A 16,430-nucleotide genomic window follows, 5' to 3' on the forward strand; every position below is an offset into this window, starting at 1 on the left:
CAGGCATTCCTCTTTTCAAAGCTCCTAATACGTTTTTTCAAACTTATTTATATCTTCACTGAAATTCCTGCACTTCTTACAAAACAAACTCATTGTAGTCCTCCTGTTACTAGGTCACAGAAATGGGATCCTTTTCCTTGTAGTATACCTGGGTGGGACATCTCCTTGGAAGTTTTTAAGACTGGTTTCTTTCGCTTAATTCCAATAATGATTTTGTTTGTTCAGTTTTCACATGTATTGAATCAGGAAATTTGATCAATAATTATAATCGTATCATAAATCGACATTAATGTAGTAATTAATTAGATGAGTCAAAAGTCTTTGTGTCCTAACAATTTACCTTTCCAAGCAGGTAAGAGCATTGGTTCTACTAATACAATTCTAGTAAAATTTCAAATAAAGAAAGCGATTAGGTTGATTTCTGTACATTGGCCACTCTGTAGAGACCAAAAGAGTTAATTGATGTAACCTTCTGTTCAGTTAATATTTTGGAAGAATCCAATCCATTCTTGCCCACTAAGCCGTTGCTTGATAATGCCAGAAAGGAAGCCATCAGGTAGACTCTGTCATTTTATTTCAGATACAAATAAGAGTGGTTCTGGATCAGCATCTGGTCATGATTATTGTCTCAGCTTGGTGATGTTACTGGCATTTTATTGTGAATGCTTGGAGGGATGAAGAATCTTGGAAAATTCTTGTATGGTTTTGTATCATGAAAAGGGTTGCAATGGGAGAAGAATGCTGAGGGTACTACATGTAGCACAAAATGCTACATTTAGTTACTACATTTAGCATAAAAAGGAGATAGTTTGAGGGCTGAATTATAAACCCCTCACCCTTTACAAGTCAGAGGGAGAAAATTCTATACAGAAACTTTGCCAACTTGTTGAACCTGTATCTTATTCTGAAATCTTACGTTTTACTGAAATGGCTATATTTTTACAAAAATTCAATTACTATACGTTATACAATGGACATTGCTGTTCCTTATGTTGTACAGGCATAAGTCTGGCATGTTATAGTCTACTTAGCTTTTCAAGCAATAAGTCATTCCAGCTGTACCTGCAAAATGTTTGGGTTGTTTTCATGATGTAGTGTTGGTTTATCTTTCTTAAGTTTTAGTTCCTATTGTCTAAATAGCTTGGATCGCATTTAATTAAGAAGAACTGAAGCTGAAAGTGCAAAAAGATGAGCTACTCTTGTGGGATTGATATAGTTGAACTTAATTTTAAGTGTGAAGCCAAAGTATGGAATTTGACCATCTAGTTAAAAACTCCTCTCTAACGGGGCTCCTTGTCAATGATGCTCAGAAATACTATATGTAAACACTTCTTCAGTTTATGTAAGCATTTCAAGCAGAGAACTTGTGTGTGCTTCTCTGGTAACACTTTATTTAAGTCAGTTTGTCCATCAGATCACCCGTATGTCCTTTTTTGCACAGCTATGAAAGATACCTTCTGCTTGCGGGAGGCAGCCTGGAGATCAGTGACGTTACGGAAGCGGATGTCGGGACATACACCTGCATAGCGGATAACGGAAATGAGACCATCGAAGCTCAAGCAGAGCTTACGGTTCAAGGTAGGTTGAATATTTCACTTTCAGAGAGAACAGATCTCCAGATGACTTTTCACAAGAGTTTTATTGTGTGATCCGTTAAAGACCCTGTTGGTTTTGTGCCCCGTTTAAAACAGAAAACAAAAACAACCAACCAAACAAAAAAAGCCCCCCAAAAACCCCCAACTCCCCAATTCTGTTATATTGTGTTGTGCTACTCTGACTTATTATTCAAACTACTTATAATTTAATAAATATTCAAATGAGGAATTTGCTTATATAATACATCTTGGGCATGGTTAAAAGCTGCTGTGCTCATATTAAATATGGTCAATGCCATTCACTTTTCTAAATGAGGACAAAGGTCACAGCATGGCTAATCACATCTGAAAATTGACCTATACTACTACCGCTTAGGTCTTCCTTGAAAAGGACATATATAAAGTGTTTTTTATAGTCCTTAAATACACTGTTGTTTTTGAGGAGCTTGACAGAAGATAAACGCTGAGTACTTTAGTAATACCCTGATTTATTGTATGTATGACTGTCTCGTTTATTCTTGAAACCTATTTTCACTAGAAAAAGCACTGAAATGTTGATAACACTGACTTTAAAATATCTTCCATAACCTGTGCAAATAAAGTAGAACTGTTAAGGAGCCAGAAAAAATAAAGGTAAAAGTTTGGCTTCTTGACCTTTCTTACATTTCATGAGGAAATCTGTCACACTTTTTATTAATTGGGTCTTAATATTGGTTTAAAATTCTTCAGCTAGAATTTACGGGCATGTAAGAGTGGTTCTTACATGCAGTATCCTTGTAAGAGCTTAACTGACTTGTTTTAGAACGGATTGTGGTACTGGAAGGTTTGTCTTAAAAGTAGGTCTGAAGGGATAAATTTAATCACTCAACAACCATAAAGGAAGGCTTATCTATAGGCAAAACCTTTATGACAAAAAAAATAAGGTATTAGTTTACATCGTGTGATAACACTTCATGGTATAAAAATAGTTACGTAAAGGTGTCTTAGCAGAGTTCTTATTTCTCTATCAACACAATGTATGACAGTTTGACAAATTTTAGTACTCCGGGCATAAATACTGAAGGTGATGCTTCTGAAATACAGCTAAGAGACATGAAGTTCCAGGTATGTTTCTGGTGCAGAACAACTGGAGAAGGTCAGTTGGGTTTAAAAGAAAATTACGAAGAAGGGAGAACTGGTTTTCAAAGCAAGTTTATCACTGAGCTGCTCAGTATTGAACAGCTAAAGTCTTCCTCCTTAGGAAAGTGGAGCATGAAGGAAGGTTTATATTAGCATCCACAGCGCTTCTGCGTTACATCACAGCTATATTTAACCATGCCTGTGTAAAACATTAACAAGGTGCAGTGTTTGTTTACTGACATATTGGGGGAATATTCTCCTGAGAGTACATTGTCAGTGCTCGCTTTGCACTGTTACTTTCTACCTGTACCTTAAGCTGCACCTTGTATTTTATCCCCCCCTGGTTTTGGGACTAGCTTTCTGAGCATGTCTTTTGCTTTCTGTAGGTTACTGGTACAGAAACATTTTAGCTAGCTCTGCCCTTCTTTAAAAGTTGGGGAAGAATATCTGAAGAATCCATTCTCTGCGAGGCCTGTTCAAATGCAACACAGCTCTACTTTGACTCAAAGCATTTTGAAAGCCCACAAATTGTGGTCATGCGTTTTTCTTACCTTGTTTCTTGGGTCAAAAGAAGAAAGATAGGTGCTTTGTCTTTTAAAATACTTAGATCCTTGATGCTTCGTAGCACTTTGATGGTCTTATGCAACTCACTGTGTGCTGTGTTTAATTCAGTTCCAACCTATATATTTTACAGAATTGGCATGAGGCTTCGAGTTTTATGGGCAATGGCAGAAATTAATAATATTAATGATATGATGCAATTAAGCTAAGCAAGTGATAGATAAGACTGAGATTATAGCCTTAATGTAGGATATACAGCCAGGTCACTTGGGGGATGAAAGTGATCTGGAGAGCACTCTTTGCTCCTTATCTAAACTAATGTAAGTGATTTCTTTATTTGGTTGTAAAGATTTAGAATATGTTTTGTCAGTACTTTTATGCTGAATTTTTCTTATATGCCTAGCACACACACACAAAAAAAGATTTCTTTTAATGCTTGAGTATTACAATATATTAAAGATTACACAGAACGAATTTTGGAAGGTTGCATTTCTGATATTACTGCTTAGTTCTAATCTTAATTCTACTTTCCTTTGATAGGTCACTGTAGAGAGTAATTGTATTTCTGCATTACTGTAATTTGGTGAAGGGTTGAATAGTTTGAGTAACTGCTATCTGATCACTGTATCATTTTCTTCTGGACTAGAAGAAATTTCATCTCTTCCCACCTAATAACTGCATGATTTTGTTTAATTTAAGCTTCTTCTGTCATTTTTAGAAATTAGTCTGGCAGAAGTTCATACAAGAAATGCATTTTTTGAGGTTTGAATTCCCTTGTCTCATCTGTTTTTCTGCATCTCTTTTCTTGAAGCACCTAGGGTTTTTTGTTTGGAGATTTCAATAGCATACTAGAAGTTGTACTAAGGCAATCTTTTTTTTTCCTTCTATTAACATTTCATGATGGCAATTCAGTGAGACATTTGTGAATCTCTACCTGAGTGTGGTACGATGGCATTGTTTGACAATGTTAGGACAGTTAAAGTGAAACGGCATTCCTGTTGATGCCTTTTAACTGAGATTTCCCTGCAGTGCCAGGTACAGATTGACTGAAATTTGCAGGTAGTTAGAAACAACCTGCTCGATCCAGTTGTAAGCTCGAATTGTGCACTGACTAAAAAGAATGCTTATTCAATGTTAGCTGTTAGTTCATTCCAAGACCAGCTTTTCTGCATCAACAAGGATGTAAAAACCTGGAAACTAACGGGCTTTCTCTTTGATGTGGTACCAGTGGCAGCAAGCTGCTGTGCATCCGCTGCGTTGGACCGATTACCTGTGTGGTGGTAAGGATGAAATCACTGACCTTCATCACTGAAGGGTAGGGTACTGTGAAGTGTCTCACAATCGAGTGTGTTCTGTGCTCAGCCTTCGAGGAGTAGGTACCTTTTGCTGTGCTGCTTGTGTGTTTGCATAAGGTAAATGAGAGATTGCTTATTTCCAACTGTATACAAGTATGTGAAGTGATCAGCCCTGGGAGTTCATGGTTTTTTTCTGTTAAATTTGGCACCATTTTGAATTCAGATGAATGTTAAAACTAATGCTGTTTACTCGGATCCTGTTGGTGACACTTCAAGGACATCATCTGTCTCACATACCTGGAGATAGTCCGCTGAACAAGCTACCTTGCGTCATTATTTTTTTTTTTTAAAAAAAAAAGGTGTTAGAGGAGCTTTCTATTGCCCTAATGTTTGGTTTAAAAAAAAAAAAATTACTTGATTTAATTTCCCTACATACATTGCAGAAGGACTGAATCTGGAAAAATGGCTTTAACTGGAGAGGTGTACTTAATTAGAAAGGTACTTAAGGGTCTTGTTTCCTCCATCTCTTTATCTACAAAATGTATCTGGGAGCTAGAGTTACGAGAATTTAATTTTATTCAGAGGATGATGGAAAATTAATTCAATATTTTGGTGAAGACTGTTCTAAGAATATGCAAAAGGTATGCAGTCCAGGCGTTCCAAGATTACAGGGTAAAATAGTATTTCACTACTGGTGAAAGTAAATAGTGGTATTGAAAGTGGTTTTAGTTGAGAAAGAATTTAAATTTTAGGTGGGTTTGGAAAGAAGAAAGGGTATGTTTTTTTTATTATAGCCTATGCTTTTAAGGAGGACAAAAGAAAGAATCATAAATGAGCACCTGTTTTTGTCATTAGTAACATTCTTTACACCTTTACCTTTGAAACATATTTGAATTTCAACCCTTTGTTAAACCTGGTTATTCTTTGATATGGTACGAAAAGATTTTTTGAAAAATGCACAGGGAATTCAAAATACTAAAAATTTAAAGTACATCTTGGAAGATGATGGTTTTTGGTATAGCTTCTATCAACCACCTGGAATTAATTCTGTAGTTCCTGCCGAGTGACGCAAACTGTTCTGACCTCCTCAGCGTGGCTCTGCCCACTGAAAAGGTGGGCACGATCTCCACATCTCTCCTCCCCACACCCCCTCTGTCATCTCTTGGCTCAGCTGCTCTTTGTGAGCTCTAAGGCACTTCAGTTAACTTAAACCAGACTGTTACGGGCTGGTTTGAGCTCTCAGATCATTTTGATTAAAGTGGGTGAGGAAGCAACTGACTGAACAGCTTAGTGATGGATCTATTGGAAGTACAATTTTCAGGCCTTTTCCTTGAAAAGGGGAAGATGCACATTGCCACAAAGCGAGGAGACACCTTGAAGCAAATTCAGAAGACTATTCTGCATCAAAGAATTATAGAAAATAAAAGTTTCTAGCTATGTGTGTGCAAATTGGAGATTTCATGTACCCATGTGTCACACACCAAATTTTTGACTTGCACATTTGTGAAGTGGTTTGAATATGGAAGATAACATAAAATGTGCTGGAGGAAGATCTGTGGCTGAGAGAGTCCGGACCCTTAAAGCTCGACATTTCTGAATCCCATCCACATTTGAGATAGTCTTTAGGGACAGCTATCAAATGGATAAATCTGTGTACAGCTTTGTACCTACTCGCTTTTCCTTGAGTTAATCCTGGATGCAAAAAGCATATGCCATCATGGTCTCAGGCCAAGCACTTTGAAGGAACCTTTGCCAGGGCAGGTTACTTCCCGTGAAGGGGGGCAGTAATTTGGTGTCTGAAAATCTTCAGTACAAAGTCCCATTTCTATAAGCTGTGTTGACAGTGTTCCTTACCCGTGCTGTCAGCAGGAGGAATGGTGCTGGGTACCACATTTATTTACAACACATGTAATAAATTGAGAGCACTGGAAAAATTTGTTTTGCTCTCACCAGCAATGAAAGAATCTGTAGTATTTCCGTTAGATAAGAGTGGAAAGTGATGAAAGAAAAGCTGGGGAAACAAGTAGTAAATGTATTTAAAATGTAGTCGGCTGGCTTCTGTTCAGTCTAAAACCTGTGGCCTGGAAGAGCCATAGTGGCAGTTAAACACTGAGAAGGTTGTAAGTTCATTCTTCATCTGGGAAATATTTCAAATTTATTACTGTGCCCTGCGCCCCTGGGATTTCTGCAAATACTGTGACGCGGGTTAGATCACTGCATGCGCTTCCTGTCGCCTGTCTTGGTACTTACGTTGTAGATAATGAGTTTAGAGGGAGTTTTCTCTTTCTGTTGACATATTTACTGCAGCTAATACTGAACCTGAAAATAATAAACAAAAAAAATTTCCATTTTCATTTTCTTTATAAATTGATATGGCAGGTCTGAAGTCTTTAAAATAAATGAATCGCTGCATTTGTGTGAAAAGAGTCAGAATTGCCCTTTTTTGTTGTCTGTGTTACTACCTTTCAAAGTTTTTTGGAATTGCAGAAGGTTGGTTCTTGAGTCATCTAGGACATCATCCAGTGGCTGATAGCATATCTTAAATACTATGCATTAAATGCCTTGCTGTGTTAATGGGCTAAAATTAAAATTTAAAAAGGAAAGCTTTATTTTGGTGTATCTGTAGTGATAAATAAGAGGTTGCACATAGCAGTAGGCTGATCACTACCTCGTTTGTGTTGCCAGAGCAAATTGTATGGAAAAAACCAACGCAGAAGAAGTGTTTTGATGAATTATCAATTTTGTGCTTTGAAAGGAAATGCTGGAAATATTCCCAGTATACCTGAAAAGCCTTATGCTAATGGTAAATGCTTATTCTAGCAAAAAATATATGCATTGTAGTGTTGGTTGTGCAGTGTACGAAAACATTTTTTGTGCTTTCTATGCAAGGGTGGGGTAGTAATTTAGATAATAAGGGAGATGAAGTCCACATTTTGTCTAGTGAATAGGTTTTAAATTAATAGTCAGCAACACAAATCAGATTTGAAAAGATGATGTTATTACAATGCAGCGGAACCATAGTTGGTTGGTGGTCTAGACTGCACCAGCTGAAACATTCCTCTGTCAGTGTAGCGTACCTAATGCATTGTCACATACACCACCAGCTGAGCTGGTGAAATTTATGTTCTCTAACACTTGAAGCAAGGTTTGACACACCCAAAAGAGGAAAGTAACTTAGTTTTCCCAAGTCTATCAAAGGTATCTGTGGGTCTGACTTTCTGGGAAGCAATCTGTAACCTTTGTAGTCCTTCCACTGTACTTTTCACTTAGCCATTCTATTTGCTGATGGAGTAGTGGGTGTTTCTAGCACAGAGAACACTTTGGTTATTCATGTCAGGTAATTATTTTAAGTTTTTTATTTTAAGATCTTGGCTTTAAAACTAGTTGTGATTATGCCTCTATTAATATATTAATTCCTTTTTATTTATGGGTTTGATTACTGTGGTTTATACTCTGGGATGAGATAGTCTAAAGCTGTTGATGAGGCTTTAAAACTAGTTTGAAAAATGGCTCCCCATTACAGTATTATTGAGAGACAGGACTTGAGTCAAACGCTCCCCTCCTGTCACTAAAATAAGGTGAAAATGTATCAGGAAGTGTGAGGTAAGTCAAAATGTGTGGCCCTTTCCCTGTAGCTTTATTTTAAGCAGATTTTAAACATATTTCTAAACATATTTTTAAAATCCCAAAAAATGTTGAAAAAGAACTGTTTCTAAACTTCATGGGAAACAGGCTGACTCCTTTGTTGCATCATTATAATCTGTATCAGTCACAGTTGCCTTATTTGCTGTAGAGGTTGCAAAGAGGGGGAGGATTCAAGCCTGTCCGTTTAGTTTCCTTGTATTGCACAAAGAGCAGTTTTATTCAGTTTTATTTACTAACCAACCTGAGTTAAACTTGTTAAGGCTTTCTTTAAAATCAAAACAAAACAGCCATAGAAGGAAGAGCCTTAACATAAAGAGTCCTATGTCGTCTTTCAAAAGAACATCTGATCACATCTTCATCTGCGGGAGGTGCTTTGAGAAAAGGGATTGCAGTCCTTATCAGGAAATTGTAGATGTTTGAAAAACGCATTAAATCCTGTAGCAACAGAATAATATGTCAGGGTAACTCTTATTTTTGCATTAAGCTTTCATTATTATTGGAAACAATTCTAGGGAAGAAATTTGAACCAACACGGAAAATTGCCAAAACCTTTCTCATATCTTCTAGATGATCTTTATCGATTTCTGTTTCTAATTAAGCTCAGTGCTGTATCTTGATAATAGGCTGCACTTCAATTATAGATTCAGAAGATACTACCCTAAACCTGATGCTGTCAAGGGCTCGTACTTGGGACAAAGTATTGTCTTCTCTGGTTATCTCAGAACTTGGGGTAAGATGATAATGGTAAAAATAACACATCAGCTTTGTACACGTAATTTCTTTCCCTTGAAACTGTAATGTGACTTTCGTTAATGATCTTTGTCCCAGGGTGGTACAAAAGAAACACAGTAAGTCAGAGGAGTCTAACATGGGGAAGGTGTATAAGCTGAACTCGCTGTAATCTTGCTCAGGAGGCTTTCTAATAGTCCTTGCTGCTCTTCTTAAGTATAGTTTAATGTTTATGGAGTTGTATAGTTCATGTGTGAATTCAATTAAATATGAATATAGATACTTTTGGAGTAATTTTTGCCTCTATCGCATTCATGTTCAAGGATAATTTTATTAGTGATAAGTTATAAATATTCAGAAACATACATGGAATGGGGAGGAAGGAGATAGTAGCATTATTTTAAGACTACATCACTTGCTCAGGCTTTGCTTAGAGACCAGAAATGTCCATCTACATGAGGTGCATGATTTTTTCATACTAAATGCAAACTTTCACAAAGTTAAGTAATACTTTGCATTATGCAAAACATCACACTTTGTGGTGTTTAAAGATACTATGATCTGATTTCTGTTGCCCACTACTATTATTCAGGACTTGAGTTCAGCAGAACCTCTGATTGCCTCTGCCTGTAGCTGCTCAGTTTCTAAATCTTGCTCTGTAGTTGGTGAACTGGTGTAAATTTTTTTGGTATGTCTTAAATGTTTTACTAAGAGCAGGCAGAACATTTGTCCAGTTCTCGCCATATTTCAGCAGCATAGGACAATAAAGCTTGTTGAAGAGAGCTTGGCATGGTTGTTAATAGGGGCACAAAAATGTGTTTTCTTTAATCATATTTCCAAAAATAATGAATGAGCTTTGCTGGTGTTTTGAAGAAGGATTGCCTTGTAGCAGTGCAAATGTTTAAAATTTGCTGGTGGTGTTACAGAACAAGAACTGAACTGCACTGGGCAGCCTTCACAAGCAGTGATCTCTGCCCTGCTGCTTCCTCCTGTTTTCCAGTATTCAAATGGTGCAAACCCTCCATGAAACTTAGGGCTGGGGTGGTTTTTCTGACCTTACCTGGGGTCAGGGTTGAGCAGAGACAGCTGCCGTCAGTGCCTTGTGCTGTGCATGTGAGCAGAGTCTTAGCTCCTGTGGTCAGGGCAAGTACCGAAACCCACAGGAAGATTATTGAAACCTGATAGTGGAGATGGGGGTTATGCGTGTGCCTTGTAGAGGGGCATCCCATCTGCTCTGAACCATTCACGGTCGATGAGGTGCTGCAGAGGCTTCACAGACTAGGCACTCATTACAATAATAGGTGTGTTTTGGTTTAAACTGTTGTGCTGTGGAGGTATGAGTGTGATATGCTCAACTATCAGAGCATAATGTCCACCGACAGACCAGGATGAGGAACTGGAAATGGGTGTACCGTCTCTCTGAAGCTTCTGGCTCAGGATGTGAAAAGCTACGTTTGTCAACCTGACATTGATCCCACTCTTTGATCATGCTGTGGCTGGGAATGTCATGCCCCTGCTGCACCCAGAAACATCAGCTGGCAGCACGTGCTCTTCCCAGCAGCAGTCACTTCCCACTGACCGGCAGGAAGGACCGTGGATGTGGCAGTTCTCTGGACTTGGACACCGGCCTGGGGAGGAGCTCTCTGGAGCAACCCAGCAGTGGTGACAGGGCAGTGCAGGTGGAGCCACAGTGGGCTGTAGGTAGCAATAGTGGGGCAAGGTTGCCTTTTTCTCTTAAGAGTTATCTTTTCTGAGTACCTGATAACCATCAGTCATGAGGTTCTTCTACATGAAACATCTGCAATTCCCTAGACAATTATATTTAGAAAAACGTGTGTTAGGTAGGCAGTGCATAGTTTTCAAACAGATGTTTGTGGTGCCCAAAAGACATTTGCAAAACAGCCCAAAGTGGTTAAGTGTTAAGGAGGACAAAGATGAGATCCTTTTAGCTAAGTGCCCATAACTGAATTGCATGGGGAGTGAGAGGGAATGCCTCCAGAACTGCACATGCAAGGAAGGTGAGGTACACTGTGAATCGTTTAAAAAAAAAAAAAAAAAGGCAAAAAAAAAGCTTTGTGATTTTTGTGTATATATATAAAAAATAAAATACCATTAAGATAGACAAAACCAAATTATCAGTAACCCATGCATTTCACACAAATGGTTTTCCTTGTAAATGTTCTTGAGTAATCCTTGGGGATAATGAAAATGTTACTAAATTAAGCAGCAGTCTCTTAAATATCTACAATGTAGAAACTGATATTGAACTAAGGGAATTGTAAAAGCGGGTTTCTCTTTCGGCTAGAATTTCTAATAAATTCAGATCATATTAATGGAGGTTTGAACCAGCTGCTGCTTTATGGAAAGAAATACTTTTTTGCTGCAAAATGGCTTTTAAAAAAATAAGCTAAGGTTGCTATCGAAACCTTTGGCCTAGACAATCAGTTACAGAAAACACACGGTTTTGCCTGAGCTTCTTGTTTAGATATGTTTGTGTAGTCTCGAAATTAAAAATGTACTTTTTAGTCTGGAGCAGGACTTACCTGACACAGCATGTACTTACTTGATTCTGAAGTCAGTTACATGATGATGTAACACTGCAAATTAGACAAGAGATGCGTGCTGCAGTACAGGGCGCTCAGTGCTGTGTTAGGGTCGGTCTTCCACTCCCCTTCCCAGGTTTTCATTAATTATGCTGCTTCCTTGCACTAAAATACCCATCTAAAATGATACTGTTGAGATGACTTTTTAATTTTGGGGACACCTGCAGTGAAGTCTGCCATCTCTATTTTCTATATCTAGTGTCAGCTTGTTTCTGGATTATGTGTTTTCTTTTAGATTGCTTGGTACAAAAAGCGCTAATTCCATTAATTTTGTCATGTCATATGTATGTCATGCATGACTATGCGTGGTACTCTATATGAAGTATGCCATTAGGTTTCTTGTGAGTTAGGCAGGAGGAATAATTAATACTGGGTGGAAAGTTCATCCTCTGCACAACTGACGTGATACTGTAAATGGCGCATGTTTTTCATACAGTGATGTAGGAAAGGTCAGCCAGTCAGGTAGCCCAACTGGTTATTGTTCCAAGTGCTCTTGAATACTTGTAAAGGATTGAAGGATATAGCAAATATAACCATAAACTAGAGATAGACTATAGGGGTTTTATTACTGGTTTTATTCCCTATCAAAAAGAGGTGACAGAATTTAAATTAAAAAATAAAAGCTGAAAGATTTAGTAGTAATTTTTAAGTTGCATATGCCAAAGACTTCGAAGAATTTTGAATGTGTGAACTAAGAAGCTCATTAAAATGCCTTCTTCCTCTAAGTGAGAACTCTTTTTATAGAAATCGTGCCCTAAATGGCAAGTATTTTTCTCTGTATATCAGGGTCATCCTTCCATGTTTAATTGGTTGAATCAAGCTTTAAGTTTGATTCTTGGATTTATGGGTTTTAAGTTTTTTCCATTTCAACAGAGACTTTTGCATTGTTTTTGCACCTCCAAATTTCATGACAAAATCTGAGGGTGATGTTAAAATGGAAATTCTGAAGAGCACCATGCATTACTTAAATAAGTCTTGAGAGACGCCATGCCATAAAGTATACATATACTTTCTTTCAAGTTAAATTTTTATGGTAGTTAAGCTGACTCTCATACCACCAGATAATTTATTTCTCTAATGGGAGCTAGATTACTGCAGTTACTAGATGTCTCATTAGAAAAACTATAGTCCTTGGCAGGAAAGTTTATCCCAAAGTTACAAAGATGAAACAATTCAGTAATTTGTTATAAGTAGGCGGGCTGTTATCTGTGGTGACTTACTCCCTACAGTCTTGCAGTTAATTAGTTTGTCTTCATGATGAGAATAATTTAAAAGAAAAACACCATGGAGTTTTGATTCCTTAAGTAAACACTGTTTCTTTAGTTAGTGTCAATTTAAGTGAAACATACTGTTTTGTAGTAGATGTGAAGACCTTTGAGGCAGGTGTGATCTGCGTAATAAAGTTGTTCCATGCTCTGCAGTGACACTTCTGAGGCTCTCCCTTTAGGAAAGTGCTGGAAGGAGGACTATAAGGAAATGTGAACAGGATCCAAGATACTAGATAGAAGGAAACTAGGCTCACAGCAGGCTAGTTAATGGTTGGTAAATGACAGAAGGATATTTTTATATTGAATATTTTTCTGAACAGTCCTGACTTCTGGCAGCGTTGCTAGTCTTGTTTATTTTCAAGTGCTGACTCAAAGATTTCTTCTATGGTCTTCCTTTTTTGTATTCTTATGAGGTTAGGTATAGTCTCAGTATACTGTTAAACAAAGCATTTTACAAGCGGGGACATAAATTGCTATGGTGTATGGCAATTCAAAGCACCCTTGTGCTCTACAAGTGGCATTCCATGGGTTATGTGCCTCTCGCATCAGGTGGCTTTAGTTTCAGTAAAGTATTTTGTTCTGTAAATACAACTTAAGTACAAGTGGTTTTCTGTGTTCATAATAAGTTACAATACTTGAAAGGCCTACTGTAACCTTACCATCATTGGTAGGTGAATACACAGAATGTAGGCTTACTAAGGATTTCTTTTTATAAAAGAATATGTGTATTGCCTGCAGTGGTGGTAGACATGCAACTTGCAGAATCTTCCCCAAAGTACTTTTTATCAGTAAAGACCTGGATCTGTAAACACAAGGAGCAGCTCACTTAAGTGGGTCAATGCATTTTTGGCATAGGCATGTTGCAGAGTGGAATTGTGCTTGGAGATAAGAAAATTTTAGTAATAATTGTGCTTCGTGCTCTATAAACTCATCAAGCTCAATAGTATTTTGGAGCTCCATCTTCAAATTTTCTTTGTTTAGTCTAATGGAATATCTTTTATGAAACGGATGACGCACTTCATGTCTGCAAGTCTGCATGCTGTCTTTTGAGAAGCTGAAGGCAGGCTTTATGCATAGCGATGAAGTTAAGAGGCTAGAATTGCAATTTAAAATATGTCAGTCTTCTGTAATGAAAATCTCTTTTGAGATGAGTTTAGCAGTTCATAGCTTCTGAGAGTTAATGCTGTTAAGCATGCATTTTAGTAAATTCAAATGTTTTATTATAAGCTGTGTGTGACACATTGGAGAGAATTTTAAAAATACAATTTTGCCACTCCTATCCCCTTTGGGCAAATAGGTTTTTCTTCAGCTTTTCCAGTACATGTATAATTAATAACTTTGTTTACTGTCAATGTCAACAATAACATAGCTCTGATTTATAGCATTTATCTTTTGCCTGTTTGCTTCCTCTCTAGCACATCATGAAATGCCACAGACAGAACAAACCGTATTTTAGGGAGGTGGTTCTAGTGAGAAGATCATAGAAAAACAGAGTGCATGAGCACTATCGTGTTAAAACTCTCTGATGCAGAAAAAAACATAAGGCCCAAATCATTGTGCTTTAAATAATTAGCTGAAACTTTGCATTGGACAGCTATCTGAGAATTTGCATGGAGTGGGAAGGGAAAATAACCACTGGAGGCTTTGTGGAGAGGAAAAAGGAGGTTTTGTTGTATAAGATCAGGCTTCTGAGGTTTCATGAACCATAGTGTGTGTATCCTTGGCACTGACTGTAGATTTCCTTCCAGTCATATACTTAATCTGAATGTTGTGTCGTTATTGCTCTACTAATTTGCTTAAATTATCATTAGTGTGATTAACCATTATAGGAGTGATGTTCAGAGTTGCTAATCTCCCTGCTACTTCTTTTGATTATAACTGGAATAGTATAGGCATCAACTTGGAGGATTACAAGAGAACTGAGGATTTAAACAATTAACCTCTTAATTTATGTAAAATTTAGCTGGATTGTGAGCAAGTGCAATAGAATACAAGTAATAAAGGTTTTATGAAGCCTCTTAGGCGGTTGCCATTGACTGTTTTCGCTGTATTACTGTTAGTAAAGCTCTGCATCATCATATTAATCGTACAGTAACATTAAATCAGTAGTTTGAGTACTTGGGCAAAATATGGTGACTTCAAATCTTAAGCTTGCAAAACTTAAACTTGATATCTTTAGTTTCATATTGGATTATAGTTGTTGATCATTGTTTTCTAAGTAAAAGAGAAATTTCTTTAAAGTGAAGAAAAATGTTACAGGTGTAGGGGAATACTTAATTTTTTTGTTTGCCTAGAATAGCTCAGATATGTAAAAGTTTATTTGAAAGAGCACTCTTCCCTATTTATTAAAATAGTGATCCATTATTCTACCACCTTAAAAAATTACTAAGTGTTATAAAATACTCTTTAGAATTATATGCCAGCTTTTTTCTAGGGAGGCTCCAGTGCTTTACTTTAGTGGTCACTGTTTAATTTACTAAGTTGAAATATGAGTAACTGAGACTCTTAAATCATCTCTTCCTAATCCATTAACAGTTACTAGTTTGTGTCAGTGTTGTGTGAATGCTCCACAGTCTACTGTTTCTGTTTGCTGGGAAGAATTGTTTTCTAAAATATTGCAAACTTACAAAGTTTCTTATACTCCTGAAGTATATTATCTGCCTTGATTTATCTACCTTAAGAAACCCACAACTTTTAGTGGATTTTATTTAAGAAAAAAGACTGAGGTATGTGCTTTCCTGAATTCCAGTTGCTTCCTGTGAACTACTATAACTGAAAAGCAATGACTCTTGCACTAGGTAGTGTTTCAAGATAAGCAAACTGTAAAGGCAAAAGAGCCTGGCAAATTTATAATGGTGCTTTGAAATCATGCTGGTTTTCTGTTTTACTTTTGTGGGTTTTTTTTCCCTTTAGACTGCAGAAATAGAGCCAGGGACTTAGTTATTTTGGTTTAAGTTTAAACCTAACAGACTGCAGGCTTGGCAGAGGACTTCATCTAAGTTGTGGCCATCTCTCAGCTAGCCCCTGCCAGAGGGGAAAGCACCATAACACAAGCAAGACTTCTCTGTATTCACATAAGATGCCAATTTGAGATTGATTCTTGCAATGTGATGAGAAACACATCCCTAGATTCCAACTTTAGTAATTCTAGAAAGCTGAAAGATTAATTAGATGTGCTTTTGTGCAACTAATCATACACTTCACAAAGATTGCCTTAAGTTTATCTTGTATCTTTATGTATTTCAGTTGTTAGGATCCAATTTAAAAAAAAAAAAATTAAAAGGGAAATTAGAACATAATATTTTGGTGCAGCACAGTGCTCTAGTGGCATGGTATTTCTGTTCAGCCATAGAGAAGTTGAAAGATACTCCAAATCCATCCTGCCTCTAACTCAGCTCATATTTAAGTTTGTAAGACTTTTGATCTTTCAGCACAGTGAAATGTTTTTTAAGGTTGCTGTACAGGCTCAGATGTAATGGAGATTATCCAAGATGTGAATGGGTCTACTCCCCTTAGTTGCAGACAGTGCTTCAGGAGAGCAGTTACCTCAGTGCTACTTGAAGAGCTCTCCTAGTGCAGTCCCTTGGCAAAAAAAACCTGCTGATAGAGGCATCA

General features: G+C 37.3%; 1 protein-coding gene across 9 annotated transcripts in view; it reads left to right on the plus strand.

The window, feature by feature from the left end:
• NEO1 (neogenin 1) overlaps positions 1-16,430 on the plus strand; it is a 210,852-nt gene that overhangs the window by 95,380 nt on the left and 99,042 nt on the right. For all 9 annotated transcript variants that reach the window (XM_074880250.1, XM_074880253.1, XM_074880254.1 and 6 more), the window contains exon 5: positions 1,442-1,578. In XM_074880250.1, coding sequence (XP_074736351.1) covers positions 1,442-1,578 — 137 coding nt within the window. The remainder of the gene's footprint in view (positions 1-1,441; positions 1,579-16,430) is intronic.

This window comes from Strix uralensis, chromosome 11, assembly GCF_047716275.1.
Source record: "Strix uralensis isolate ZFMK-TIS-50842 chromosome 11, bStrUra1, whole genome shotgun sequence".
NCBI lineage: Eukaryota > Metazoa > Chordata > Aves > Strigiformes > Strigidae > Strix > Strix uralensis.